Raw genomic sequence first — 26914 nt, 5'->3', positions numbered from 1 at the left:
CAGGACTAGGAATGTGGAGGGAAGACAGCCAGTACATGAAAGTGAGAGGGAGGAGTGAGACAGGAACTGGTAGGTGATAGATGGAACAAAGTGAGGTGGGGGATGATCAGTAGATAGACCTCTATAGGAAAGGGGGAGTTTTGAAACAGAGACTGGTAGGTGATAACAAGATGCATACAGAAGGGAGAAGATGGATGGTGCTGGATGGAGAAAGGGAAAGAAGAGTAAAGGCAGTGGCTGGTAGCTGATAACTGGAACCAGAGAGGAAGGAAGCCTGGCAAATAGAACCAGATTGGAGGGTGGGAGCATATGAAAGGTAAACCAAGGGTAAAGAAACCCAAATAGATAGGTATGTGAATGATGGGCAGATGGAACCATGTGGGGAAGCCAGTTGGTAACAAGAAAGGGGGATGGGGAAGCTGATGAAAAAGGTGAATAAAGGGAGACAGAATAAGGATGGACCAGTGTAAATGGGAAAGGAACAAAGGAGACATATTTTACCTGAAATTGTGACCTGACCAACAAAAATCCAAAGAAAGCTAATCACAAACAAGAGAAAATCTGCAGATGCTGGAAATCCAAGCAACACACACAAAATTTTGTTGGAACTCAGCAGGACAGGCAGTATCAGTGGAAAAGAGTACAGTCGATGTTTTGGGCTGAGATCCTTAGGGTCTTGGCCTGAAATGTCGACTATACTCTTATCCATACATGCTGCCTGACCTGTTAAGTTCCTTCATCATTTGGTGTGTGTTCGAAAGAAATCTTAAATGTTTCAGTAAGATCACTCTCATGAAGACTGAAAGATGATAGGACTATTACCCAGAAATAGATAGCTACACCACCAAGAAACATTTCCTAATATAAATGCAAAAGTACCTTTAGTAGACTTGGAGCTGAAAGCTGTGAAACAGTTTTATTTAACCACATTATTGGGAGCTGCCTTACCTGTACAATTAGCTAAAGTTGCTAATTTAAATTTATATCCTGTGATTAAGCATCCTTTACAAATTTGGCTCCAATTTTTTAACCTTAAAAAATTTAAACCTTTTTAAACCGTCATTGAGTGATCCAATTTGTTTTGACTTTGGAAGAATAAAGGCATTAATTCTTTTTTGGATTTATTTAAAGAAGATAAACTGATGTCTTCAGTTGATAAATATTCTCTTTCATACTCACACTTTTTAAAATACCTTCAAGTTAGACATTTCTTACAAAAATATTTGTAATTTTCCTTACATATCGGATGCAGACCTGTTAGATATTATTACGAGTATGAACCCTTTGATGAAGGGTTCCATTGGAAGAATTTATAATTTACTTTTACAATGGGATAAGCGTCCTTTATTTAAGACTAAACAAGATTGGGGAAAAGGAACTTAAATTGATTTTTTTGGTGGAGGACTAGACACTGATTCTGAAGTTAGTTAACTCTTCCTCAATCTGTGCTAGTCATTCACTGATTAAATTCAAAATTGTACACCTTTACTATTTGATGAAGGAGAGATTGTCTAAAATATTTCCTAATGTTGATAATTATTGTGATAGATGTAAAACTGAGACAGCTACATTGACACATATGTTTTGGTCCTTTTCTATATTGGAACAGTTCTGGAAGTCAGTTTTTTCTACAATTTCTAAAGCACTAAAAATTAATTTACAACCTAACAAATTAACTGTGCTTTTTGGAATAATTCTTCAAAATATCCATGGTATTTCTTTGTCTGACCAACACGTTATTGCATTTGTCACATTGATAGCTAGGAGGGCCATTCTGTTGAAGTGGAAGAATGCGTTTGTCACAGTGGTTCTCTCAAGTGATGCTTTGTCTTAGTTTGGAGAAAGTTAGAAGTTGAACTTTTGAACCTATGTTTGATTTCGAGAAAAGATGGGGTACATTTACTTCCTATTATCATTTGAGTTAATTGATAGATTTCCTTCACAATCTAATTGTAAATTTTTGTGTATTTTTTTGCTGGTGGTTTGATGTTTATCTTTAGAAGCTTTTTGTATGATGCATGGCTCCGGGGTTGAACACCCAATGGGTTTTTTTTCACTTTCTTTTCCTTTAGTAGGGTTTTCTTCTTTTTTCTTTTTGTCACAAAGAAGTTTTCAATCTTATAATATAAATCTTTTTTTTTCTTTGAGGTTTTGTAAGTGATGTTTACTTTGATGTACTCTTGTAAAATTTTGGATTGATAATAAAAAAGATTTGAAAAGAGAGAGAAAAAAGAAGTGCCTTTAGTTGGTTTTACCCTGTGTGCAGTAATGCAGTCACATCATTTATTTCTCTGGTCCTCGTGCTCCATTGCTTGTGATCAGCTGAGAGCACCAGAGCAGTCACCAGAGGTTGATAGATAATAGTCAAGCAGCAGCAGTTTTTGACTACAAGATTACATTGATGGAAGGGATGTCCAGAACATTTTACTTTCAATTTGGGGCTGAAGAAACCAAAAAATGCTCATCATTTTGCATTTTATTGATTCACAACCTATGACTATGAAAACTGCACCTAGAGGTTAGAAGTTACAAAATTTGTTGACTGTGACCTCCTGTATGGTTTGGAAGTTGACTCTGTTTCTCAAGCAACTTCCAATTTTTAAATCACATTTTCTTAACTCTACTTCCCCCCCCCCCACCCCACATACAAAGAAGTCCCTTGCATTTGAATAGAGCCTTTCACAGCCTTGGGTCATCCATTTCTAAACAGTACTGTTTATTCAGAGCAATATCTCAGAGCCAGGAGTCCAGGAATAATTCCCCTGGTGCTCTTCAAAACAGAACAAGAATTATTCCTCTACATCCAAAGGGGCTTGATTTACTAACTTAGCTGAAAGGAAACACCTCTCTCTAGGCTGTTCTGCATTGGAATGACAGTCTTGATTTTATGCTCTAATCTCTGAAGCAGAACCTGAACCCACAGTTATAAGTCAGAAAGCATGAATGCCACCAACTGAGCTACCAGTGACATACATCTCAAAAATGCTTTTGAATTATCAGGATTAGCACGTACATATATAGCACAAATGGGAAAGTAAATTGCACCTGCAGTTAGGTCATGGGATTGGGGAGCAACAAAAACTACAAGAATCACTTATTTACAATGTGGTTTTATTCACAGTTGATGCAACATGATAAATACAAAATCCTGAGGACTTTGAGTAAGTGGGTTTTATTTTTCATTTAGTCTTCCTTTTCTTCACCATGCGTAATGATGTAGCAGAGTGATTTATAATCCAGATTGCCCGCTGAGTCAATAGGAGAGGACCGAAACATTTGTTCAGCCTACAGCACATGCATAGACAGAAGAAAGGGAGGGAGACATATTACGTTGCTATTAAAATATTAACTGCTGCAAGTTTGCAAGATGTATAAATAAAATATATGCTAACAATCTCATCAAATGTAAATATAAAAGGGAAATGATGATATCTGTTGTAATCAACTCAACAACTTATTTAGTGCATAGACACCGTATGAATACAAATTGTTATTAATAAGGGATTATTTTCATCTACACCTCATATCCTGATTATATTACCTTTACATATACTTATGAAAAAAATACAACACCTTTTATTTACTTCTGTTTTGTATAAATGCTAGTTAATCTTTGGAAAATCAAATATAGAATTTATTCCATTTTGAAGCTTCAATGTGCAGAGGTTTTCTTGTTACACCTATTACACTGCTGGTTTAAGACCTCAGTATAACTGAACATAAATATACTTCCTTTCCTAATTGGCAATTGCAATGGTCAAAGAAGAGTAAATGATTAAGTGTTTATGCAAACCTCCTCAGCTGTGAATTTGTCAGCTTGTGTCATCAATATGCGTTTTATTCTGAAGGTGGGAAAAAAACATGAGAAACTTGTCAATAAGGATGCTACAGAAAATGCAAAATAAAAACAAACAAAAATCAGGAAAGTAAAAGAAACAAGTACTCGTCTTTGTTGATGTGTCCTTTGCCTTCTGGATCAAATAATCTGAATGCATTTAGCAACGCCTCTTCTGGATCAGTGCCTGCGTATATGTATAAAAAAAAATCAATGAAAAGAATACATGAGAATAAAGTTAGGGAGCAAGAAATGAAAAGAGAGAAGTAGTATTGTTATACCATGTAACTTTGCTCCAAATAGATTTAAAAACATGGTGAAGTTAATTGGACCAGTGGCCTCTTGCAGCATGGATTCTAGTTCGTCATCTTTTACATTGAGTTTGCCTGAAAATAGAACAAAAAATTAATGGGTTGATACTTTATATCAACTCCTCTCATCATCCAATGTGCATGGCTGTTTATCAAACATTTGATGACATGGAATTGTACCTGATTACATGGAATTTGATTACATGGAATTTAGGACAGAGAAACAAACAATTCTGTTCTCAGTCGCTGTGACTCCCCACCTCATGAGCTCTTGTCAAAACTGTGCTATGAGTATTCTTTTATCCTCCTAAATCCCTAGCATATCCTCCATCCCTTTCACTCTGGATGTAGATCCTGCTTTCCCTTGAAGGTAGCTATGTTGCTCATTTTAACATTTCACATGTTAATGATCCTGCATTCCGCATTACAATTGTTCTCAGGGAATAGACAGCCATCCCAACCATTCTAAATTCTTTACAAATTCCTTAGAAGCTAATTTAGCTGTAAGGATCTTGGTATTTTATTGGGAGCATTTCTAGTTATGTCTAGTTTAGCTTATTTTCTGGTTTTCATTTATTCTCTTCAGACCATGTCATGAGTTTGTCTGATTAATACCTACACACCTTTAAACAGTTTGTCTTTCCTTTTAGTGGCATCTCTCGATATTATCAGAGATTCCCTCAGTGATGAATGACCTGACCTACGGAATCTGATTTTATGCAAACTCTTCCACACATTTTTAAAACATTCTTCAAACTAGTAGTAATAATAACAAAATACATTTGTATTTCATATTATTCATTAATGGCTGGATACAATATATACTGTATTCTATTAGTACAATTAAATGTTACATGATTATTCAATAAAATTGAAGTGTATTGTAGCACACTAAGCTATGGACAGTCAAAGAAATTGGAACACAAGAAACAGCAGATGCTGGAATCTGGATCAGCAATCACCTGGTAGAACTCAGTGGCCTGAACCGTATCTCTGGTGGAAAAGGAATTGACATGATTTCGGATTGAAATGCCGTGTCAATATTGAGAATGGAGAAGGAAAATAGCCTGTACAGGAAGAGTGGGGAGTGGTACAACGGGTCCTCATTTCTCTATCTCTCCACTCCTCTCATCACCTCATGCTGGGCATCTCCCCTTTGTATTCCCAGTCCGTATGCAGGCTTTCAATCCAAAGTCTTAACATTTCCTTTACACCATAAATGCTGCTGCTCCATCTGATTGTTTGCTAGTTCTATTTTTTGTATTACTGAGAGTTCAGAAAGTAATTCAAAGGTTGCAGTAAACTTTAAAATGAAACAGACACAAGTGGTGGCTTTCTTCAGTATTCGTTTGATACTGGCTTATGGGAAAAGAACAGCTGAAGACAGAGACAAGCTGTTTGACTGATTGTCAGCTGGTCAATCCACCTGATACCACTGAGACATCTCAGAGGATGAAATGTGATATCCAAACATTTACAGAATATTTTAGTATCAACGAGAATGTCTCAAGCTATTAATAGTTTTCATAAGGACAGACCAATTTCATAATGATGTGTTTCTGCGACCTGCATCAGTATCGTCGTCGTCTGAAACCTTAGCGCCTGGGTGGCACATGGGGCCTCGCATCAGTATACTAAGGCGGTATAAGATTTGTAAATAAAATTTACCTAAGGATGCATAAGTGTCTTTCAGATCCTCCTTGTCAATGAAGCCATCTCTGTTCTGGTCAATCAGAGTGAAAGCCTAAAGAGCGGAAAAGCGTCAAAATAATCCAGTTGAACATGACAATCTGCCAGATACAATAGAAGATCACTGGATTATAACGAACGTCTCCTTGTCATTTCTCACGTACCTTTGCTTCTGGTAGTGCAATTGAACAAAGAGCAATACACTAACAAATTAATTCATCTGTAAAATATGTTAATTTATGTACTTCATTGCATACGTTACTAGACATCTGTTTCTGGTTTCATGCATTTTTTAAATGGTAAATATCTACAAAGTCAAAAACGTCACAAGAAATATATTGAACAGCAGAAGCCAAACTGAGAATGAGGAAAGGGAAATCGCTTTCTTTTAAATTTTGTTCTGGGACGTTGTTTAATAATTTAGATTCATCCATACATTCCATTCAACGTTAGTGTCCCTAATCGAAAAAGGGAATCAGATTTAGATCGCCTCAAATATCAAAAAGTGTTCTAGCAAATTATTAAATTTTAAAGTCATATGTCATATTCTAATCCTTCTTATATGCCCTCAAAATAGAAAAGACGATCATCTTGCCCATCGGACCCATGCTGCACCCAGAGCAATCCGAGTAATCTTTTTTCCCATTCATGCCGTATTGTCAGTCCTCCCTCCTCCCACATCCCGTCTATCAGCCTATCAGCCTCTCTCCACTCTTTCCCAAATGCTGTATTGGCTGCAGGTTCCTTCCCCTTCATCTATATCGTGGGCTAGAGTGCTTCTAGGGGAAAATGGAAAGTCGTTTTATAATTGGAAGTTTCTGGCATTCCAGTGTGGCGCACACACTCACTTCCTTGAATTCCTGGATCTGGGTCTGCTCAAAACTGGAGAAGACGTTTGAGGAAGCCCTCTGGGCTCGCTTGGCGCCGCCTTCCTTCTTCTTGGTTTTCCTGCTCGCCTGCAGGGCAAAGAAAGTAAGTGACAAATATCACAAGAATGAGCTGGATTAGGCGAACACGCAGCGCCCGAACTTCACACACACACACACTTACCATGCTCGCCCGTGGTAGGGCAGCGAGGGTTGTGGCTTATATAGAGAACTGTCCTGGTGCCGGACGCGAAGACTGGAGCCGACTCAAGTCCCTAAGGCAACCGACAACCCGCACAAACTACTCCTTACAAGGAAAAGTTCGGCTCGACAGCAAATGGGTCCCCGGAGACTGAGCGATTAAAGCATCAGCACCTGATGCAGATCCATTCTGAACTTTCGGGGAGGAATTTTGAAGTTTAATTGACTCCGTCAAGAATAGATAGCAAGAAATCCATTTGCCAAAAGAAAGGCTTTTCAGAAAATCTCTGGATTCCCAGTTGAAGTTTTAGCGTGTTTATTCCAAGTTAGTTCAACACTTCTCATGAAACAGCAGGTCTAAAACAAAAAGTTGGTGCAGTTTGTAAGATTCTCCAACTGATCCCTTTCACTTGGGTAAATTTGTCAGAACTAGGTTCACGTAATTGCTATCAAACGAGCACAGGGCAGTACAGACGTGACACTGTATTCAAAACTGTTTATAAAGGTAACAGCAGTCTGCATTTACTGAGCCCTATTATCAACTCGTTAAGATCCTTTATGAGCTTAAACGGACAGAAATGCACCCCAGTCGATCCAATCACTGCACTTGCGAAATGATGGTTTTTAGGATCCTGTTGGAGGGTAAAATGGGTCTTTCTGGGAGTGAGTAACGTCAGTTAAAAACTGTTACCAATGGTGGAGCGGAAAAAGAGTAATGTTCAGACACTGCTTGGGTGGAACTTAGAGTTAAGGAAGTAATTCATTCTTGCCCAATACTTGCTAGATAGACAACGTTAATAAAACAGAAATAGAAACTGAGCTCTTCTTGATAGCGGGGCAGGCAGCATCTGTGTCTTGTCCGGCTGTATCTTTATGTGGTACGGAAGCTGCAAAGCATCGGACAGAAAGACCCCACAGAGGATTGCCAAAACTGCCAAGACGATCACCAGCCCCCCCCCCCCCCCCCGCCTTGTGACATTTACCCGGAGCGCTATATATGAAGGGCTCAAAACATTGTTGAGGATCCCACCACCAATCCCGCAATCTCTTTGATCCACAACCATCATGAAGAACGTACAGGTCTATCAGGACCAGGACTGCTATACGAGTAACAGAGGATACTACCACCACCGAGGTCTCGTCAATAGGACAGCGAACGAGCTGTTTACTGTTACTGTGCAGTTTAGTGTTGACCTGAGCTGCGCACTTCACATGGGGGGAGCCCCACTACTTTCAAATCTCTTACTATTTCTCCTTTCGGTTAGTCCTGCCGAAGGGTCTCGGCCCGAAACGTCGACAGTGCTTCTCTTTATAGATGCTGCCTGGCCTGCTGTGTTCCACAAGCATTTAGTAAATAAACCAGGCAGTTCCGATTATAATGAAACAGAAAAGAATTAAACAGAAGTGTTCAAAAACATTTTCAATTTCACATTTCTACAGTCACAAGTTCCCACCTGCTTCAAAAGAGCAATAATTATTCCAGTGCCCAAGAAGAGCAGGGTAATTTCTTTTAACCATAATCATCTGTTGAAGCTTAGCCATCTTCAAGTTATGCTAATAGACTAGGAAAATACACCTATAATTTTATCATAAATGTCTTACAGATGCAACACTGAATTCATTTAGCCATGAAATATTCTGACTCAACAGCACTGGTATTGGTTTATTGTGGTCACAGGTACTGACATGCAGTGAACTTTTTTGTTTACGCATCATGCCATCCAGATAGTAAGAAGAAAACAATACAGAATATAGTGTTGAGCTACAGAGAAAGTGCAGTGCAGGTAAACACATAAATTGCAGGGGCCACTATGAGGTAGACTGGGAGATCAGGAGTCCAATAACAGTTGGACAGAAGTTGCTTTGAAACTGGAGGTACATGTAGTGATGACTTGCTGGTAGAAAAGAAAACAAACAAAACTACAAGTTACTGTATTAGTCACACTTTTTCTTGGATACAATCACTGCCTGTAACTTTCCTTTTGGATTTGATTGTTTGAACCGTGTGTACGATCTGGCATTTTTGCAGTGAAGTCTCGAAGATGCAGGATGGATGTGGCATGACAAGGGGGTCTGGGCTCAAGTGTGGGAATTAGCCAATGTTTGGCTATAGCTGGAGTGGACTTGGAGGTGAGGCAGAATCAAGGCTGTGGGCCTGGGCCCATGTCCGAGAATGGGGATTGACCTGAGGCTTGGCCGATTTAAGTGCCGGGCCAGTTTGAAAAGGTCAGGGTGTCAGGGCCGAAGGCAAGGGGCAGGCTGATGTTCAGCTCACTGCTCCATGAGGTTTACTCTTCTCTGCGCTAAACTAAGGCTGTGGCCTGTAACTAATAGGCTCCTGGATCTGCTGCAGTGAAGACTGGCTTCCTGGCTGTGGACTCACTTTCGTAAACTTCTGTTGTTTGCTTACTTTTATTGTTTGAACTATTTATTCTTTTCTCTGCATATTGGGAATTTGACAGTCTTTTTTTTAATGGATTTGTTTTGTGCAACAGGAAAAGTGTCCACAGAAGAAACCATATTAAAAACAATGAGAAGTAGCAGAAAGGTCACTTTTATAAAACATCTGCTTTGATTTTTTTAGCATGGGTTCAATTTTGATTTGCAGGTCCTTTGGCGACTTCAGTATGCATTGCAGAAACATGATTTCTTTCTCAAATAACGCATTAAAATCCTATCAACTAAGTCTACTACCACTAATTTTCAAAGTTAAGATAGCTTTAAATTGGTAAAGTGGATGACAGGATGAAGTGAACATAACCACTTTCTTATAGTGAGGCCTTCTAGCTTGTTGCAAATAGTGTTATACTGAAACAGAATAGAATGAGATTAGCTATAAAAGACTTGATAAAGAGATGTTCATTAATATAACATTTAACAATCCATTTAGAGATCATATAAAATATTCAAAGGCATCCCATGTTATGCAGAAGATCCTTTTCATTAAACAGTAACTTTATTAGAAAATATTTATAGGCTGGCTAGACACAAGAAATGATTGAGAATGCAACAGCAAAATCTAAAAGAAGAACCTGATGGTTTGGTCACATCCCAGAGAGAATATCATTATACAAAGGAATGAAGAAGTTATATTTACACAGACAGTTGAGCCCACCATGAGTTCCCAGCACAGTCGATTGCAACTTATCATCCATATTTAGTTACAATCCTTTGAATTTAAAAACATATGTAATGCACTGTAAGGTTTCACTGCTAATGTAATGGGTTTTTTTTTATGTTGACTGCTGAAGTAATGGTTTCTCTGCAGCAGCAATGTTTGGGTTAGGGCTGGAGATAACAGGAATGTAGATGTGGACCTGGTGTGTATGGATTTCCTGTCCATAGAACCTGATGCCAGCAACACGGCGAATGTCTTAGTCATCACGGACCACAACAGCAGATATGCTCAGGCTTTTCCAACCAAGGACCAGAGGGCGATTACGGTAGCCAAAATATTATCAGAGAAGTATTTTGTTTATTATGGCCTTCCCAGGAGGATACATAGTGACCAGGGATGGGACTTCGAGAGCAGACTCATCTATTAGTTACTGGGCATGTTTGGAGTTGAGAAATTGAGGACCACACCCTAACACCTGCAGGTCGATCGCCAGCCTGAGAGGTTTAATCGGGCCTTGCTAGACATGCTCGGGACCCTGGAGATCAGCAAGAAGAGTGGGTGGAGTCAACATATTGGGCATCTGGTTCACTGTTACATCTGTACACGAAATGAATCAGCTGGATACTCGCCATATTATTTGATGTTTGGGCACGAGGCAAGGTTGCCCATTCACCTTTGTTTTGGGTCTGATGAGGGTGACTTACCACTGAAGCCTTATCGGAATTATGTGTCTGATATGAGGAGAGAGCTGAAAAGGGCTTATGAATTGGCTGGGGTCGTGGCTGCCAAGCAGAATCGAGGAAATAAGAGGAGGTATGATCAGAAAATGAGGTTCTCCCAACTCCTGCCGGGAGACCGAGTCCTCATAAGGAATTTGGGGCTACCTGGAAAGCACAAGTTGACTGACCGCTGAGCAGCCACACCCTATGAGGTGGAGAGTCAGGTGCCAAACCTACCAGTTTTCCGGGTGAAACCAGAGGAGAGGAATGGGCCTGTCAAGATTCTCCATCGGAACCACCTGTTACCCCGGGACAAGAGGTGCAGGTAGACCCGGAGCCCGACTTGGAGCCTACACCTAGTAAGAGGACTCTGCAAAAACGCAGGGTGACTGCAGGGCCCACAGCAGGAGAGGCTGAGCCGGGCCCCGCCCATGAAAGGGATACTGATTCGGAGGAGGATGATTTGGATGTGTGGTACATGCTGCCTTTCTCTAACTCCCCATTGACTGAGGAAGAGGCTCCTGGCCCTTCCCCCACTGAGTCGGGTGAATTGAGGGGTTATCTGTGTGCAGCCTGGGTTCCAGCAGGACCCTGAAGGAGAGGAAGTGGGGCCTGGACACGGGACAGAGGGCTCTGAGTTGCAGAGGGACATGAGTGATAGATCGAAGGAGGACTCGGCAAGTGGACCCGAAGTATCCTCAGTAGCGTCTGAGCCTGAAGAGTTAGGTGAGGAGGTATAGAGGTCTCAGAGAATTAGGAGACCACCGGAAAGGTTGGCCTATGTGGTGTCTGGGGAACAGGGTGTGATCTCTACTGCTTTGGGGAGCTATGTCACTGTCTTTTGCACCTGGATTGGGCTTTGTGTTTTGCAAGAAGTGTTATCTCAACGTCATGAGGACATGACTAAATTTGGTGGGGGGAGAGTTCCACTCTGTGTAAGGTTTCACTGCTAATGTAATGGCTTTTTTTTGTAATGTTCACTGCTGAAGCAACTGTTGCTCTGTAGCAGCCATGTTTGGGTTAGGGCTGGAGATAACAGGAATGTAGATGTATGTTAGCCAATCAGGATTTTGTTGCCCTGTCTTGTGGTTCTGGAAGCAGTTGATTTTGCGGACTTTTGCCAGAGAGGGAGAGAGAGAGATGAAGAGAGAAGACATGAATGGAGAGATTTGGTAGACCGCCAGACGGGATAGACCCAGAGGGGAAGCATAGCGAGAACCGAAGGAGGTCAATGGGGACTGATTGGCCTATGAGTAGAGCTCCAACTTTGTGCACAGACCGTTTAATAAGATTTGGGCCCTTTTTCTTCTATATGTTGTTTCTCTACCCACCATATAGTCAAAGTATGAGTTATAAAGCTTAATCGTTTAATTGCATATTGTGTACTGTTTGCTATTTCGTGGTACTGATTTGTAACAGGGGACACATCACGCAGCATCTACCCAAATGAGATTTCTTAAGTTTGGCCAGGCAGGGGGTTATCACCCCCTATATTAAGCCACTAGACCGGGGGTCGGCAACCTGCGGCTCCCGAGCCATTTGTGGCTCTTTCACCTCTGTGCTGCGGCTCCCTGTGGCTTTGGGAAATAATTGGTCAGTATTTAATTAAAATGTATTTTATGTTAGTTTGTTAGCTTTTGAAATGTAATTATGGTGATCTTGTACATTTCCTGCCACATCCGAAACGGCTCACAATTAGCCGGCATTCCGGCTAAGGGAGATAGCCTACGGGGGTTTGTGAGTACGCGTCTTTTGCAGCATCTGCGTCCATGGGGGCTGGGTTGAGGGAGGCTTAAAAGCAAGGCTGTTTAGTTCGAATAAAGCTATCTTTGACTGCAGTTTACTGACACCGCTACAACGTGTTTTTATCGCTGGCTGTCCAGACGGAAGGTGCTGAAACGCTTTGTCGCGTGTCTGGAAGAAGTGAAAACTTTCCTGGGCAGCAAAGGGCTCACCTTTCCTGAGCTGGAACAGCCAGAGTGGCTGGAAAAGCTACACTTCATGGTAGACATGACAGCGCACCTGAACACGCTGAACACAGCTCTTCAGGGGAAAGGACGTACAGCCCTGCACATGTTGGAGGATGTTTTGGCATTCGAGCGCAAGTTGACAGTGCTTGCCAGAGATTTACAGAAAGGCACTTTGTCTCACTTCCCCAATTTGAGAGAGTTCAAACAAGGTCACGACATGATAATTTCGGAGTATTTACATTCTGCAATCATCGCAATGCAAACGTCGTTTGGGAAATGCTTCTGTGAGTTCAGAGAGGAAAAAAACACATTATCCTTCCCGGTCACTCCCTTAAGCATCGATCCTTCCCTGCTGAATACGACTGCATTGGCAGGTGTGAGTCAACCTGATCTTGAGATGGAACTGGCCGACATAGCCGACAAAGACATATGGGTGTCCAAGTTTAGACGCTTGACAGCAGACCTTGAAGATGTTGCCCGTCAGAAGGCCGTTCTTGCTCAGAAACACAAATGGAGTGATATTGAAAACCTCACAGATGACAGCTTGCGATCCTGTGTAAAGATGAAGGTGACATCATACAGCCCTGATGTGCAGATGCTGTGCGCTGAGGTCCAGGAGCAGAAATCCCATTAACCAAGTATGATAAATATTTTAATTGCCTATTATTTTACTTATATTCATATTTTTTCATAGTTCAGTGAAATAGTCCTTTCATTTTTCAGGATGACAGCTGGCTGACGTTATTTTTGGTTTGCTGCTGGCGGAAAATTTAAGTTCGGCGTTTTTCATAAATACAAGAAGGACTCAAATAGACATTGAATATTTTACTTAAAAGTAACTTTCAACCCAACGTCTTTTTTTCGGAGTTCAAAATGTTTTTGTTGCATGCAGAAATGTAATTTCGTTTTCTCTGCAGGAGTTCATCAATTTCATAAATGCAACACATTATAGTTTGTTTATACATAGCATAAAGGCAAAAAAAAACGTTGTATGCAGTGTTATTTCATTTTAAATGTCAAACGGGTTTTGCGGCTCCCAGTGTTTTCTTTTCTGTGGGAAACGGGTCCAAGTGGCTCTTTCAGTGGTAAAGGTTGCTGACCCCTGCACTAGACGAAGCAAGTGTTACACATACAACAAAAATCTAATCCTTTTTTCTCTATGCTTCATGCCAACAATTTCAGCAAAGGATTAACAAGAGTTATTCAACCTAGCTTATTGAATCATCTACCTTGCATAAAGTTTATTAATGCTTAAGATTCAGTAAATTAGCTATCTTCTCAACAACAAAAATATTTCTAAATGGTTAAACAATTATTTCATTCTCCTTTACATTTGTGTACTGGAAATGACATCTTGAATTTATACTTAAGTAAAAAAGTTTTTACGTAACAAGAAAGTTCCCATGTTTGAACAATCAGATTTACGTGGTAACTGAGCCAAAGGAAAATGGAGAAAGTCCAATCTTTCTCATTTTTTTTCTGCAGGGAGGGGGATTTTGGGGGTCGATATGCCTGCTCGTTTTGTTTGCTTTTTTTTGTCCCAGAGGAGGGACTTAGGGGTCAATGTGCCATAAAACTGTAAGGTATAGGAGCAGAATTAGGCCATTTGGCCCATCAAGTCTGCTCCACCATTCAATCATGGTTGATCCTTTTTCTCCTCCTCAGCCCCACTCCCTGGCCTTGTCCCCATAACATTTGATCCCATGTCCAGTCAAGAACCTATCAAGCTCTGCCTTAAATGCCCTGATGATCTGGCCTCCACAGCTGCCTGTGGTAACAAATTCCACAAATTCACCACCCTCTGGATAAAGAAATTTTTCTGTATCTTTGTTTTAAATGGACGCCCCTCTATCCTGAGTTTGCCGTTATCGTAGGCTCCCTCTTCATGGGAAACATCCTTTCCACATCCTCTTTGTATAGGCCTTTCAACATTTGAAAGGCTTCAATGAGATCCCCCCTCATCCTTCTAAATTCCAGCAAGTACAGACCTAGAGCTATCAAACGTACCTTGTATGACAACATTCTCATTTTCGGAATCATCCTTGGGAACCTCCTCTGAACCCTCTCGAATGACAGCACATCTTTTCTCAGATGAGAAGCCCAAAACCGTCCACAATACTCAAGGTGAGCCCTCATCAGTGCCTTATAAAATCTCAGCATCACATCCCTGCTCTTGTATTCTAGACCTTCTGAAATGAATGATAACATTGCATTTGCCTTCTTCACCATTGACTATACCTGTAAGTTAACCTTTAGGGTGTTCTGCACAAGGGCTCCCAAGTCATTTTGCGCCTCAGATGGTTGGATTTTCTCCCCATTTAGAAAATAGTTTGCACACTTATTTCTAATACAGAAGTACATGAACATGCATTTTCCAACATTGTATTTCATTTGTCTCTTTCTTGCCCATTCTCCTAATCTGTCCCTCTGCATTTTCCATTTTTGCTTGTTTTTTTTGTGTGGGAGGAGGGATTTGGGGATTGATATGCCTGTTCCCTTTCTTCAATTTTTTTCCTGGGGTAGTTGGGGTTGTTGATTGTGCTGCCCATTTTTTCTTTCTTTCTTGGTTTCATGGCTACCCAGAGAGAGGAATTTCAGAGTTGTGTACTTTGATAATAAATGAACCTTTGAACTATTAATAGTATCTACAGGAGGAGCTGCTTCAATAAGGTCATCATCATCATCATCATCATTATGTGCTGTGTCATATGATGTAGGTAATCATGGTCTTGTGGCCATGATTGTTCCTGGTAAAGTTTTCTACAGAAGTATTTTGCCATTGCCTTCTTCTGGGCAGTGTCTTTACAAGACAGAATACCCCAGCATTTATCAATACTTTTCAGAGATTGTCTGCCTGTAATCAATGGTCACAAAACCAGCACTTGTGATATGCACAAGCTGCTCCATGGCCTCCTGATCGGGGGGCTAAGCAGGTGCTATCCCTTGCTCAATGGTGACCTGTAGGTTAACAAAAGGAAAGAGTGCCTTATACCTCCTTTGGTAGCGACATATCTCCACACTGCCATCCTTTAAGAATGTAACATCCATCATCAAAGATCCCTGCCATTAGGGTCATGCCATCTTCTTGAACTGCCATCAGTCAGGAGGTACAAAGGCCTGAAGTCCCACACCACCAGGCTGAAGAACACCTACTTTCCTTCAACAATTCGCTTCTTGACAAAGCAGCACAACACAACCCTAATCACTAGTGCTCAACAAGTGCTCAGTTTGATCACTTTATATTCAAAGGAAATTGCACTTAAGGAACATAGATGCAATTGCAAGGGTAATTCTTTGTGTCTTTATGTATGTCACACTCAAGCTGCAGGCTTGAGGTACTGTAGATGGATGACCACCAGGGGAATACAATTAGTGTAGGGTTCCCCTGTAACAATTCCCCTTGTTAACAGTATCTCTGGAGGCTATCAGCAGCAGTCAGATCTCTGGCACTGTGACTGGCTGTGAGGCTAAGAGGGAAAGGGTGCAATCAGACGGGACATTAGTGATAGGAGACTTGATAGTGATTGGTGCAGCCAGGAGATTCTGTGGCCACAGAAGAGATGCCAGGATGATGCATTGCCTCCCTGATGCTGGGGTCAAGAATATCTCTGTGTGGGTGCAGAAAATTCTTAAGCAGGAGAGAACACCAGAGTTAATTCAGATTCAGATTTTGTTCTTGTTGGTACAAACGATATAGGGAGAACAAGACATGAGGTCCTGCAGAATGTATAGAGAATTAGTTAGTAAGTTTAACATTAGAACCTCAAAGGTAGTGATTTCTGGATTACTCCCAGCGCCACATGCTAGCGAGGTTGGAATTAGAAGGATAAGTCAGAGCTGGTGCAAGGAGCAGAGATTCAGGTTCTTGGACCAGTGGCATCTTTTTTCAAGAACAAGAGACAAGGTGCATTTGAACCAGGGAGTGACCAATATCTTGCAAGAAAATTTGCTCATGCTACACAGGAGGGTTTAAACTGGTTTAGCAGGATGGGTGGGATACTGAGCAGGAGCAAGACATGGAATAAAGCAGCAGCAAGCAAGAGCAAATGTAGTAAGATAGAGAAAGGAATACTCACTTAAACTGCATTGATTTTAATGCATGAGGTCTAACAAGTAAAACAGATTAATAAGAGCCTGTATCTGTGCTGTATTGTTCTATAAATCTAAATGGTGTTTCTATTTGTTATAATTGTGTCCTTTCTAGTGGAAGTTACATTTATTTTTTTACTATGTGCATATGATGCTACTACAATTTCATGTGTACTTGAAAATCAGAATCAGAATCAATACATAATTTTTTTTTAAATGGTAACATTCAATAATTATATATATATATAAGAAAAATAAATAAGTAGTGAAAAGAGAGGAAAAAATAGTGAGGTAGTGTTCATGGGTTCACTGTCCTTTCAGAAATCTGATGGCAGAGGGGACGGAGCTGTTCCTGAGACATTGAGCTTGTGTACTCAGGCTCCTCTACCTTCTCCTTGATGGTAGCAATAAGAAGACAACATGTCCTGGGTGGTGGGGTCCTTAACGATGGATGCTGCCTTTCTGAGGCATCACCTTTTGAAAATGCCCTCATTGCTGAAGAGGCTGGTGCCCATGATGGAGCTAGCTGAGTTTACAACTTTATGGAGCTTTCTCCAATCCTGTGCAGTGGTCCCTCCATACCAGCTGGTGATGCAACCAATTATAATGCTCCTACAGTACATCCGTAGAAATCAAGTGTCATTGTTTAATCAATATGTTGGCCCCAGGATAGATCTTCAGAGATGTTAACACTCAGGAACTTGAAACTGCTCACCCTTTCCTCTGCTGATCCCTCAATGAGGACTAGCATGTGTTCCCTCAATTTTCCCTTCATGAAGTTTACAATCAATTCCCTGGTCTTAATGACATTGAGTACAAAGTTGATGTGGCAATACCACACAACCAGCTGACCTATTTGGCTTCCATACTCCTCCTCGGCTGTCTGAAATTCTGCCAACAAACTGTGTCACCAGCAAATTTATATGCTGTTTGTGCTATGCCTCACCAGTCATGGGTGTACAGAGACTAGAACTTTGGGTTAAGAACGTCCCTGAGGTGAGCCAGTGTTGATTGTCAGTGAGGAGATGGTCCCCCAGTGAAGAAGTCAGAGGGAAGCACAGAGGTCCAGGGTTGGAGCTTGTTGAATAGAACTGAGAGTACGATTGTGTTGATCTTATGAATATGGCAGTAAACTCGACTTTTTCATTGAAACTTACAAAATCTTACAGCAATCAACAAAGAAGATCCAGAGAGACCATTTGTCCTGGATGAAGACTCTAAAACTAGTGGTTGGAATTTCAAAATAAGATTGCCAGAAAGAGCAATTTATTTGGGTCTATACCGCGGACGACTGTGGAAGATCATTAAAGACACAGAGAGATATGGGGCAGGGATGGAAAACAGAGTGCTGGTTGATTGATTTAATGATTAGTGTGGACAGGGCTCGATGGGCTTCTCACCTCACGTTTACTCTGTTTCACTTTTACGAACGCTGTTCAATCTTTTACGTTTTAATTTCACATTCCCCCTCGCATCCTACTTCATAAACATCCAGGGAGACTTTGCCGAAATATAATTCCCACCATTGCGGACCTCCATCTTGTCAACTTCATGACGTTGCACGTCTCAAAGCCGGACCACGCACGACACTATTACGTATGTGCGTAAAATCTCCGCACCCGCTGCGTGATGACGTAAGGCGCGCGGCCGAACCTTCTATCCTTCGGCGGACATTGACTTCGGTTCCTGACGGCCGTCATGGTTCCCCCGGTGCAGGTGTCGCCCTTAATCAAGGTAGGTGGCGGCGCCTAGGGACACCGATGTATCCCCTCGTCCCACCGCTATGGGTTCAGTGGGATGCTGCGTCGCCTCTCCCTGCACGTTGGGCCTAGTGGAGCCTGAGCTAAGGTCATACATGGACCTTGTGACCGGGACACGGCGATATTCGGGGGGCGATAAGTAACAGGAGGGAGGATGAGGTGGGATGCTGAGTCAGAGGAATGCAGCGGAGAAGAGGGTGAGGGTTACAGGCGGAAATGCAGAGGAAAGGAGGGTAAAGGGGTGCAGGAGGGAGGTCAACGGAGAGGAGGGTGAGGGGCACAGGAGGGTGTAGGAGGAGTAGAAAACGAGGGTAAGTGGGAGAAGATGGTGAGTAGCGAGAGTGAAGATTGGGGAAGGTGGTTTAGGAAGAGGGATCTTTGGAATTTCTTTTAAAAGCTGATTAATTTGAATTCAATGTTTGGCCCTTCTATAGCAACACACAAAATGCTGGAGGAACTCAGCAGGTCAGGCAACAGTTATGAAAATAAGTCAACTTTTGGGGCGAGACCCTTCATCAGAATTGGAAAGGACGGGGGAATTTGCTACAATGAGAATGTGTGGTGGAGGTGGGGGGAGGAGGAGGGCAAGCAAGAAGGTGAGAGGTAAAGCCAGGAGTGTGGGGGAGAGGGGGATGAAGTAAGAAGCTGGGAGGTGATGAGTGGAAAAGGTAAAGGGCTGGCAAAGAAGGAATCCGATAGGAGAGGAGAATGGAGAAAGGGAAGAAGGAGGGGCACCAGAGAGAAGTGATAGGTAGGTGAAAAGAGATAAGAGGCCAGAGTGGGGAACAGAAGAAGAGCGAAGGAGGAAAAAATACTGGAAAAAGAAATTGATGTTTGTGCCATTAGGTTAGAGGTTACCTAGACGGAATATGAAGTATTACTACTCTTCCCTGAGAGTGGCTTCATCATGGCAGAAGAGGAGACTATGGATTGGCATGTCAAAGTTCAAAGTAAATTTATTATCAAAGTACATATATGTCACCATATAGTGTCATGAGATTCATTTTCTTGTGAGTATACTCAGCAAATCGAAAGATCAACCAGTACAGAATGATGACAAACTGCAAATGCAAATATAAATAAATAGCAATAAATAACAAAAGCCTGGAATAATGAGGTAGAGTCTTTGAAAGTGAGGCAATTGGTTGTGGGATATTTCAGTGATGGAGCAAGTGAAGTTGCATGTAGTTATTCCCTTTTATTCAAGAGTCTGTTGATTAAGGGGTAATAACTGTTCATTAACCTGGTGGTGTGAGTCCTGAGTCTTTTGTACTTTCTACCTGATGGCAGCAGAAAGAAGAGAGCATAACCTAGGTGGTGGGAATCTCTAATGATGGATGCTGCTTTCCTCCAACAGCCTTCCATGTAGATGTGCTCAGTGGTTACTGGGGTGGGGCTTTCTGTGTTGTAATGGGCAGGATCCACTACTTTTTGTAGGATTTTCAATTCAAGGGCATTGGTGTTTCCATACCAGGCTGCAATGCATCCAGTCAATATACTCTCCACCATGGATCTATAGCAGATCGTCAGATTTGTTTTTAGAGGCCATGGCAAATCTCTGCAAGTTTCTAAGGAAGTAGAGGCCCTGCTGTGCTTTCTTTTCCAATTGCACTTGCGTGCTTGGTCCATGATGGGTTCTGTGAAATAGTACACTCAGGAATTTAAAGTTGCTAACCTTCTCCACATCTGATCCTCCAATGAGGACTGGCTCATGGACTCTGGTTTCCCTCTCCTGAAGTGTGTAATTAGTTCCTTGGTCTTGCTGACATTGAGTAAGATGTTGTTATGACACCACTCAGCCAGATTTTCAGTCTTTCTCCTATATGCTTAATCATCACACCTTTGATTTGTCCCATGATAGTGGTGTCATCAACAAACTTGAATATGGCATTGGAGCTGTGCTTAGCCACACAGTCATAGGTATAAAATGAGTAGAGCAGTGAGCTAAGCACACAGCCCTGTGGTACACCTGTGCTTATGGAGATTGTGGAGGAGATGTTGCCAGTCTGAACTGATGGATCTACAAGTGCAGAAATGGGACTGCAATTAAAATGGTTGGGCACTGGGGAATTCTGTTTTTGGCAGAGGTGTTGGACAAAACGGTTCTTCAGTTTACTTTGAGTCTCACCAATGTAGAGGCTGCATCAGGAGCACCAGATACAATAGATGACCCCAAACAGATTTGCAGGTGAAGTTTTGCCTCACCTGGAAATACTGTTTGGGGCCTGGAATGGAGGTGAGAAAAGGTGTGGTGCTGGGAGGGATGACTGGACAAGGGAATCACAGAGGGAGCGATCTCTGTGGAAAGCAGAGGGTGGGGGTGGGGTGGGAAAGTAAAAACGTGTTTGATGGTAGCATCCCGTTCAAGATGGTGGAAGTTATGGAGAATGTGTTGGATGCAGAAGCATCTTCTAAGCCTTTTTACTGCTAATTTAATTAATCTCATTGATTAAGTCCACCAATTTGCCTTCTAAGATTAAAGCTTCAATTAAGAATACATTCACTCTTGCCACCTAATTGTACTTCCAGAAGGTTTTCAATCAAAACTCTTTCAGCTGTGTGGTGAAGAAATAGGTCTAACTGTGGTGAGGTGGCATCACTCTTTCTGGTCATCAGTACAGATGACAATGTGAAACGCAAGTCTGTAAACCTGGAAATTCCAAGCATGCAACACGCACGCTCTTTCACATGCTCTACAGGTCAGGCAGCATCTATGGAAATGAGTAAACAGCTGATATTTTAGGTCGAGACCTTTCACAATGAAAATGTTACTAACTTGTACTGTTTTCTTTTGCAGATGGCTAGGTACTCAGCATTGCTGGTTGGTATCTTTTATGGCAAAAAGCGATATGGTAAGAACTTGGACCTTTTTATCCAGCATGTAAAACTGCAGTAATCTGTCATATTCAGGATGTGCTGCCAGAATTGTAGATTTTTCAGACAATTGGTTGCTGTTTCTACCAATACCTCAACACTCTTTGAAATTGACTTTTTTTAAAAAGATATACCAGTATAAGATTTTCCAGTGACACCGGTCAGCATAAGGACAGCAGGGGAACTAGCCCTGACAAGTCAAAAGGCAGCACAGTAGCCATTACTTAATGACCAAATGTTGAACCATTGGGTTTTCCAAATCATTAAACAGCAGTTTGAGAGTTTCACTGTATTTGGCTTGAAATGAATTACACATGTCTGCCCATTTGAGTGGGAAGACAGTGTGGCAAACATTATTTGGTGACTCAGATACTGGCCCATCAGGATTGTCAGTGAACAAATTATCGGAGTTGGAAGAAATTGCTCTGCACTTTTGATCATTCCTGAGCTGATGGCCCAAGATTAGTCTCAGTGTAAACAAGGCAATAACTGCATTTGAAGGAACAACTGAAATTTCTTGTTTAAGAACTAAAACATTAAAATACAAAGATTATTATAAAATTATGTGTATGTTTAATTTACTGCTTATTTTATGTTGAAGATTATTTGAAGCCTGTTGCAGAAGAGGAGAGAAGAATAGAGGCAGAAGAAAAAAAGAAGAGAGAAGAACTTGAACGTATTGCAAAACAACTAGCAGAAGGTATTTTAAAAAGTTGACTTAATTCATTGCAATGGTATTTGAGTAGTTAAGGTTTCATTGAAATTCAAAATCTTGCAGTGCATTGCAAGCTAGATGCATTGAGAATGTTTCACCTGGGGAAGGGCTTCTAGGTCTGAGATGAGAAATTTGAAATACCTAGTGTCACACATTTTTGAATTCTATGCTCCAAGGAGCAATGGAAACCTCATCAGTGAATTAATTCAAAACAGATCAGGGATTCAAGGGATATGGGTGTTACTGCTGGAAAATGTAATTGAGGTAGGAGATCAGCCAGGATCTTGATGAGCCATAAAGATGGCTTAAGCAGCTAATGCCCCACTCATTCACCAGTTTCTTGTATAAGTTTGAAAGGAAGAGTTGTATGTGTCTAGGAACTTGTATAATTTATGCTAGAAATTTTGAGACACAGAAATATCATAAAGTTTCCCATTCTGAGTTGTGCAATAGCCATGCATCGTATTACCTAACAAAAGTCCATCAATCTCAACCTTAAACATTTCAGTTGACCCACACGGAATATTGGCAATAACTTCAAAATTTCCAATATTCTCTATGGGGGATAAAATGTTTCTTGCTTATAATATTTCCAGTACACAAGTGTAAAGCCACTTATATTTCAACTCTAATTTTTAAAGCTGTGTTCTCTATTTGGGTACCAAACAATACTATTTCCATGGACCTATCAAAGTTTTTAAACACCTCAATTGCTTCATATCTGAAACTTGCAGCCTATATTCAGTTCAATCCTTTAAGATAATATTCAAACAAATATATTGTTGTAGATGTACGCAATTGCTGTATATCTACCAAAGTGCAGAGAATGTACCCAAAGAATTGTATGCAATACTCCAGATGTGACCTAACCGGAGTTTTACAAACCCCATTTCCAGAAAAGTTGGGATATTTTCCAAAATGCAATAAAAACAAAAATCTGTGATATGTGAATTGACGTGAACCTTTATTTAACTGACAAAAGTACAAAGAAAAGATTTTCAATAGTTTTACTGACCAACTTAATTGTATTTTGTAAATATACACAAATTTAGAATTTGGTGGCTGCAACACACTCAACAAAAGTTGGGACAGAGTTAAAATAAGATTGAAAAGTGCACAGAATATTCAAGTAACACCAGTTTGGAAGACTCCACATTAAGCCAGCAAATTGGTAGTAGGTGAGGTATCATGACTGGGTATAAAAGTAGCGTCCATCAAAGGCTCAGTCTTTGCAAACAAGGATTGGTTGTGGCTCTCCCCTTTGTGCCAAAATTTGTGAGAAAATTGTTAGTTCAAAAGGAACATTTCCCAACGCAAGATTGCAGAGAATTTGGGTCTTTCAACATCTAAAGTACATAATATTGTGAAATGATTCAGAGACATCTCAGTGCGTAAAGGGCAAGGTCGGAAACCACTGTTGAATGCGCGTGATCTTCGAGCCCTCAGGCGGCACTGTCTAAGAAACCGTCATGCTACTGTGACAATTAAAGCCACCTGGGCTCGGGAGTACTTCGGAAAACCATTGTCACTTAACACAGTCCGTTGTTGCATCCAGAAATGCAACTTGAAACTGTATTATGCAAGGAGGAAGCCATACATCAACTCTATGCAGAAATGCCGGCGAGTTCTGTGGGCCCAAGCTCGTCTCAGATGGACCGAAAGACTGTGGAACCTTGTGCTGTGATCAGATGTGTCCACATTTCAGAAAAAATGGGCGTCAAGTTCTCCGTGCCAAAGATGAAAACGACCATCCTGATTGTTATCAGCGAAAGGTGCAAAAGCCAGCATCTGTGATGGTATGGGGGTGCATCAGTGCCCACAGCATGGGTGAGTTGCATGTATGTGAAGGTACCATTGACTCTGAGGCGTATATTAGGATTTTAGAGAGACATATGTTGCCATCAAGGCGACGTCTCTTCCCAGGACGTCCATGCTTATTTCAGCAGGACAATGCTAGACCACATTCTGCACGGGCAACAACAGTGTGGCTTTGTAGACACAGAGTGCGTGTGCTTGACTGGCCTGCTGCCAATCCAGAAACATCTCCTATTGAAAATGTATGGCGCATCATCAAGAGGAGAATCAGACAACGGAGACCACGGACTGTTGAGCAGCTGAAGTCTTGTACCAAGCAAGAATGGACAAAATTTCCAATTGCAAATCTACTACAATTAGTATCCTCAGTTCCAAAATGATTAAAAATTGTTATTAAAAGGAAAGGTGATGTAACACAATGGTAAACATGCCTCTGTCCCAACTTTTGTTGAGTGTGTTGCAGCCATCAAATTCTAAATTTGTGTATATTTACAAAATACAATTAAGTTGTTCAGTAAAACTATTGAAAATCTTTTCTTTGTACTTTTGTCAGTTAAATAAAGGTTCACGTCAATTCACATATCACAGATTTTTGTTTTTATTGCATTTTGGAAAATATCCCACCTTTTCTGGAAATGGGGTTTGTATAAAGTTGCAGCATAACTATTTGACTTTTGAAGTCAATGCCTTGACTAATAAAAGCAAGCACCACCTTATTTGCTTGTGAAGCCATTTTCAAAGAGTTAAGACCTTGGATCCCAAGATCTCTGTGCTCAGCAACACTGTTGGGGATCTTGTCCATAACAGTGTACCGTCTCCTTGTATTTGCCCTATCGAAGTATCTGAGTCAAACTCCATCTGCCGTTTCTCTGCATATATCTGCAACTGGTCTAAATAGCACTGGAAAAATTATGGATTCAATCTTTAGAGTAGGTGGACCACAGTCTTGAATTCTAAAATGATTGGACAGTAAGAAAATGGATTCATTGCTACTGTTGTCCAAATTACTTTGATTTAGAATGACAATAGACAGTAGGTGCAGGAGTAGGCCATTTGGCCCTTCGTGCCAGCACCGCCATTCAATGTGATCGTGGCTGTTCATCCACAATCAGTACCCCGTTCCTGCTTTCTCCCCATATCCCTTGACTCCACTATCTTTAAGAGCTCTTGAAAGCAGCTAGAGGATTGGCCTCCACTGCCTTCTGAGATAGAGCATTCCATAGATTCACAGCTCTCTGGGAGAAATAGTTTTTCCTGAACTCCGTTCTAAATGGCCTACCCCTTATTCTTAAACTGTGGCCTCTGGTTCTGGACTGCCTCAACATCGGGAACATGTTTCCTGCCTCTAGCGTGTCCAATCCCTTAATAATAGTTTCAGTGATTTATAAGGTAGCAACTATAATACTGCTGCTTAAAAAAAAATGAAAATGCATAGTATCAAACTTGATAGCATGACATTAGTTGTCAGGAAAATTGTGGAATCCATTAAAATTAGTGGTAAAAGAACACAGGGATAATGATTTTATGAAAGAGTTTTGTTTTATGAACATTGTCAAGCACCTTTTCAGTAATTCCCATAACAAACAACAAATAACAGAGTGTATCAATCGTAAGCATGATTATTTTACTTGCAGCAAGGGGAGACCATTGCCACAGAAGCACTGGTGATAGCCTCCAAAAAAAAACAGGCAATATAGTTGTTCCTTTATACACAAGTGCTGCTACCGACACCTCAGTTCAAGGAAAGGGTGCATTCTGTCCTTCTCCTTAATCAGTGTACTTGACTTTCTTCTCGTAATGCATCTGCTGGTCTGCATTTGTCAAAGACCCTGGTGTCTTAATGTTGTACAAACACTATTAGCAAAGCACTCTGGTACAATATAGTTTCCATTTTGTTCCTATAAGTAAAGTCTATTTCTATAACATAACCAGCACAGTTGTGACTAATGGGAGAAACAATGAATGTCATAAATCTGAATGTACGATAGGCATTTGATTAGGTCTTGCATAACAAGATTTTGCATAAAATAGGACTCCAAGTTGGGTAGGAGAAATAGTGTTAGCATAGATAAAGGTTAAATTAAATACTAATGGCAATATAGGAATCCTTTCCAGATTTTGAGGCTATTGGTTGAATTTAGAGAGTCAGACATGAAAGGAGAGTTGGGGATCCTTATCTTGCTTCAGTCCAGGGAGATTATGCTGAGAGTGATACTATGATTTGTCCTTGAAGATAACATGTAACCCAAACGTTCAAAACAAAATTGGAAAAATAGATATTGTCTGTGCATATAATAGGAAATTTACTTCCCATTTCAGCAAATGAAGACACTATTTTGAAATGATTGAACTCATTGAAAGAATGAAGAATATGTCAAGTGATCTTCTGTTTTCCTAGTACGGACTAATCAACAGAATCTATTCAAGACAACTTTCTGGTGCATTTTTCCACTATCCCAATGTGAGAGAATAAATTTTTTGAACATTATGTAGTCTTTAAGTTTATTGCTTTCAAATTAATTGTGGAACATGTGATTTAGAGGGAATTGCTAACAGTGTGTGCTTTTGAATTTCAAAAACATGTTAACAATTCAGGTATAATTTGTCGTGTCTGTATAAATTGTGTAAGAAGTCTAATAGTTTTTGACAGTTCTTTGTTCCGAGCCCCTAAACTCTTAAATATTGACCAATATATGCTGTTGAAGCAAAGCTTCTGAGAAAAAAAATAAAATAATTTACTTTGGTTTTTCTTGTTTCTATACATGGAAAGCTATATAGTCCTAAAATTATATTGCTTTTTTTAACTACAGGTACATAACCCATCTGTTCTATATCTTCCTCGTTTAATAACTAGCCTTAGTGCCACACATCTCCTTTTGCATCACATCATTTGTGAGTTAGCTGTTTCTGAAATCTAACACTACTTTTCCCACTGACAGAAACATAGAAAAC

The 26914-nt window shown here is 40.8% G+C and overlaps 2 protein-coding genes across 4 annotated transcripts; one reads left to right on the top strand and one right to left on the bottom strand.

Moving 5' to 3' along the window:
• Positions 1-3100: 3100 nt before the first annotated feature.
• Positions 3101-18341, bottom strand: LOC132391744 (myosin light chain 5-like). Of its 3 annotated transcripts, none has more exons than XM_059965311.1 (8): positions 18199-18341; positions 14717-14898; positions 6684-6791; positions 5815-5890; positions 4117-4221; positions 3944-4022; positions 3794-3842; positions 3101-3285 (listed from the first exon to the last, which is right to left on the bottom strand). In XM_059965311.1, exons 2-8 carry the CDS (start codon positions 14867-14869, stop codon positions 3184-3186), a joined length of 672 nt encoding a protein of 223 aa, XP_059821294.1. In that variant the 5' UTR covers positions 14870-14898; positions 18199-18341; the 3' UTR covers positions 3101-3183. The 3 variants fall into 3 exon arrangements, with proteins under 3 accessions (XP_059821294.1, XP_059821295.1, XP_059821296.1); XM_059965312.1 differs by having other exon boundaries at positions 14717-14895; positions 18199-18338; XM_059965313.1 differs by lacking the exons at positions 14717-14898; positions 18199-18341 and adding an exon at positions 6886-12461.
• A 43-nt stretch (positions 18342-18384) lies between these two features.
• LOC132391745 (ATP synthase subunit e, mitochondrial-like) lies at positions 18385-26706 on the top strand. The gene is made up of 4 exons (XM_059965314.1): positions 18385-18532; positions 21356-21410; positions 22034-22132; positions 26282-26706. The coding sequence occupies exons 1-4, from the start codon at positions 18497-18499 to the stop codon at positions 26305-26307; spliced, it is 216 nt and encodes a 71-aa protein (XP_059821297.1). The 5' UTR covers positions 18385-18496; the 3' UTR covers positions 26308-26706.
• Positions 26707-26914: the final 208 nt, after the last annotated feature.

Source organism: Hypanus sabinus, chromosome 3 (genome assembly GCF_030144855.1).
Source record: "Hypanus sabinus isolate sHypSab1 chromosome 3, sHypSab1.hap1, whole genome shotgun sequence".
In the NCBI taxonomy this organism is placed as follows: domain Eukaryota; kingdom Metazoa; phylum Chordata; class Chondrichthyes; order Myliobatiformes; family Dasyatidae; genus Hypanus; species Hypanus sabinus.
The sequence above is the reverse complement of the archived record's forward strand: the minus strand, read 5'-3'. Positions and strand labels throughout refer to the sequence as shown.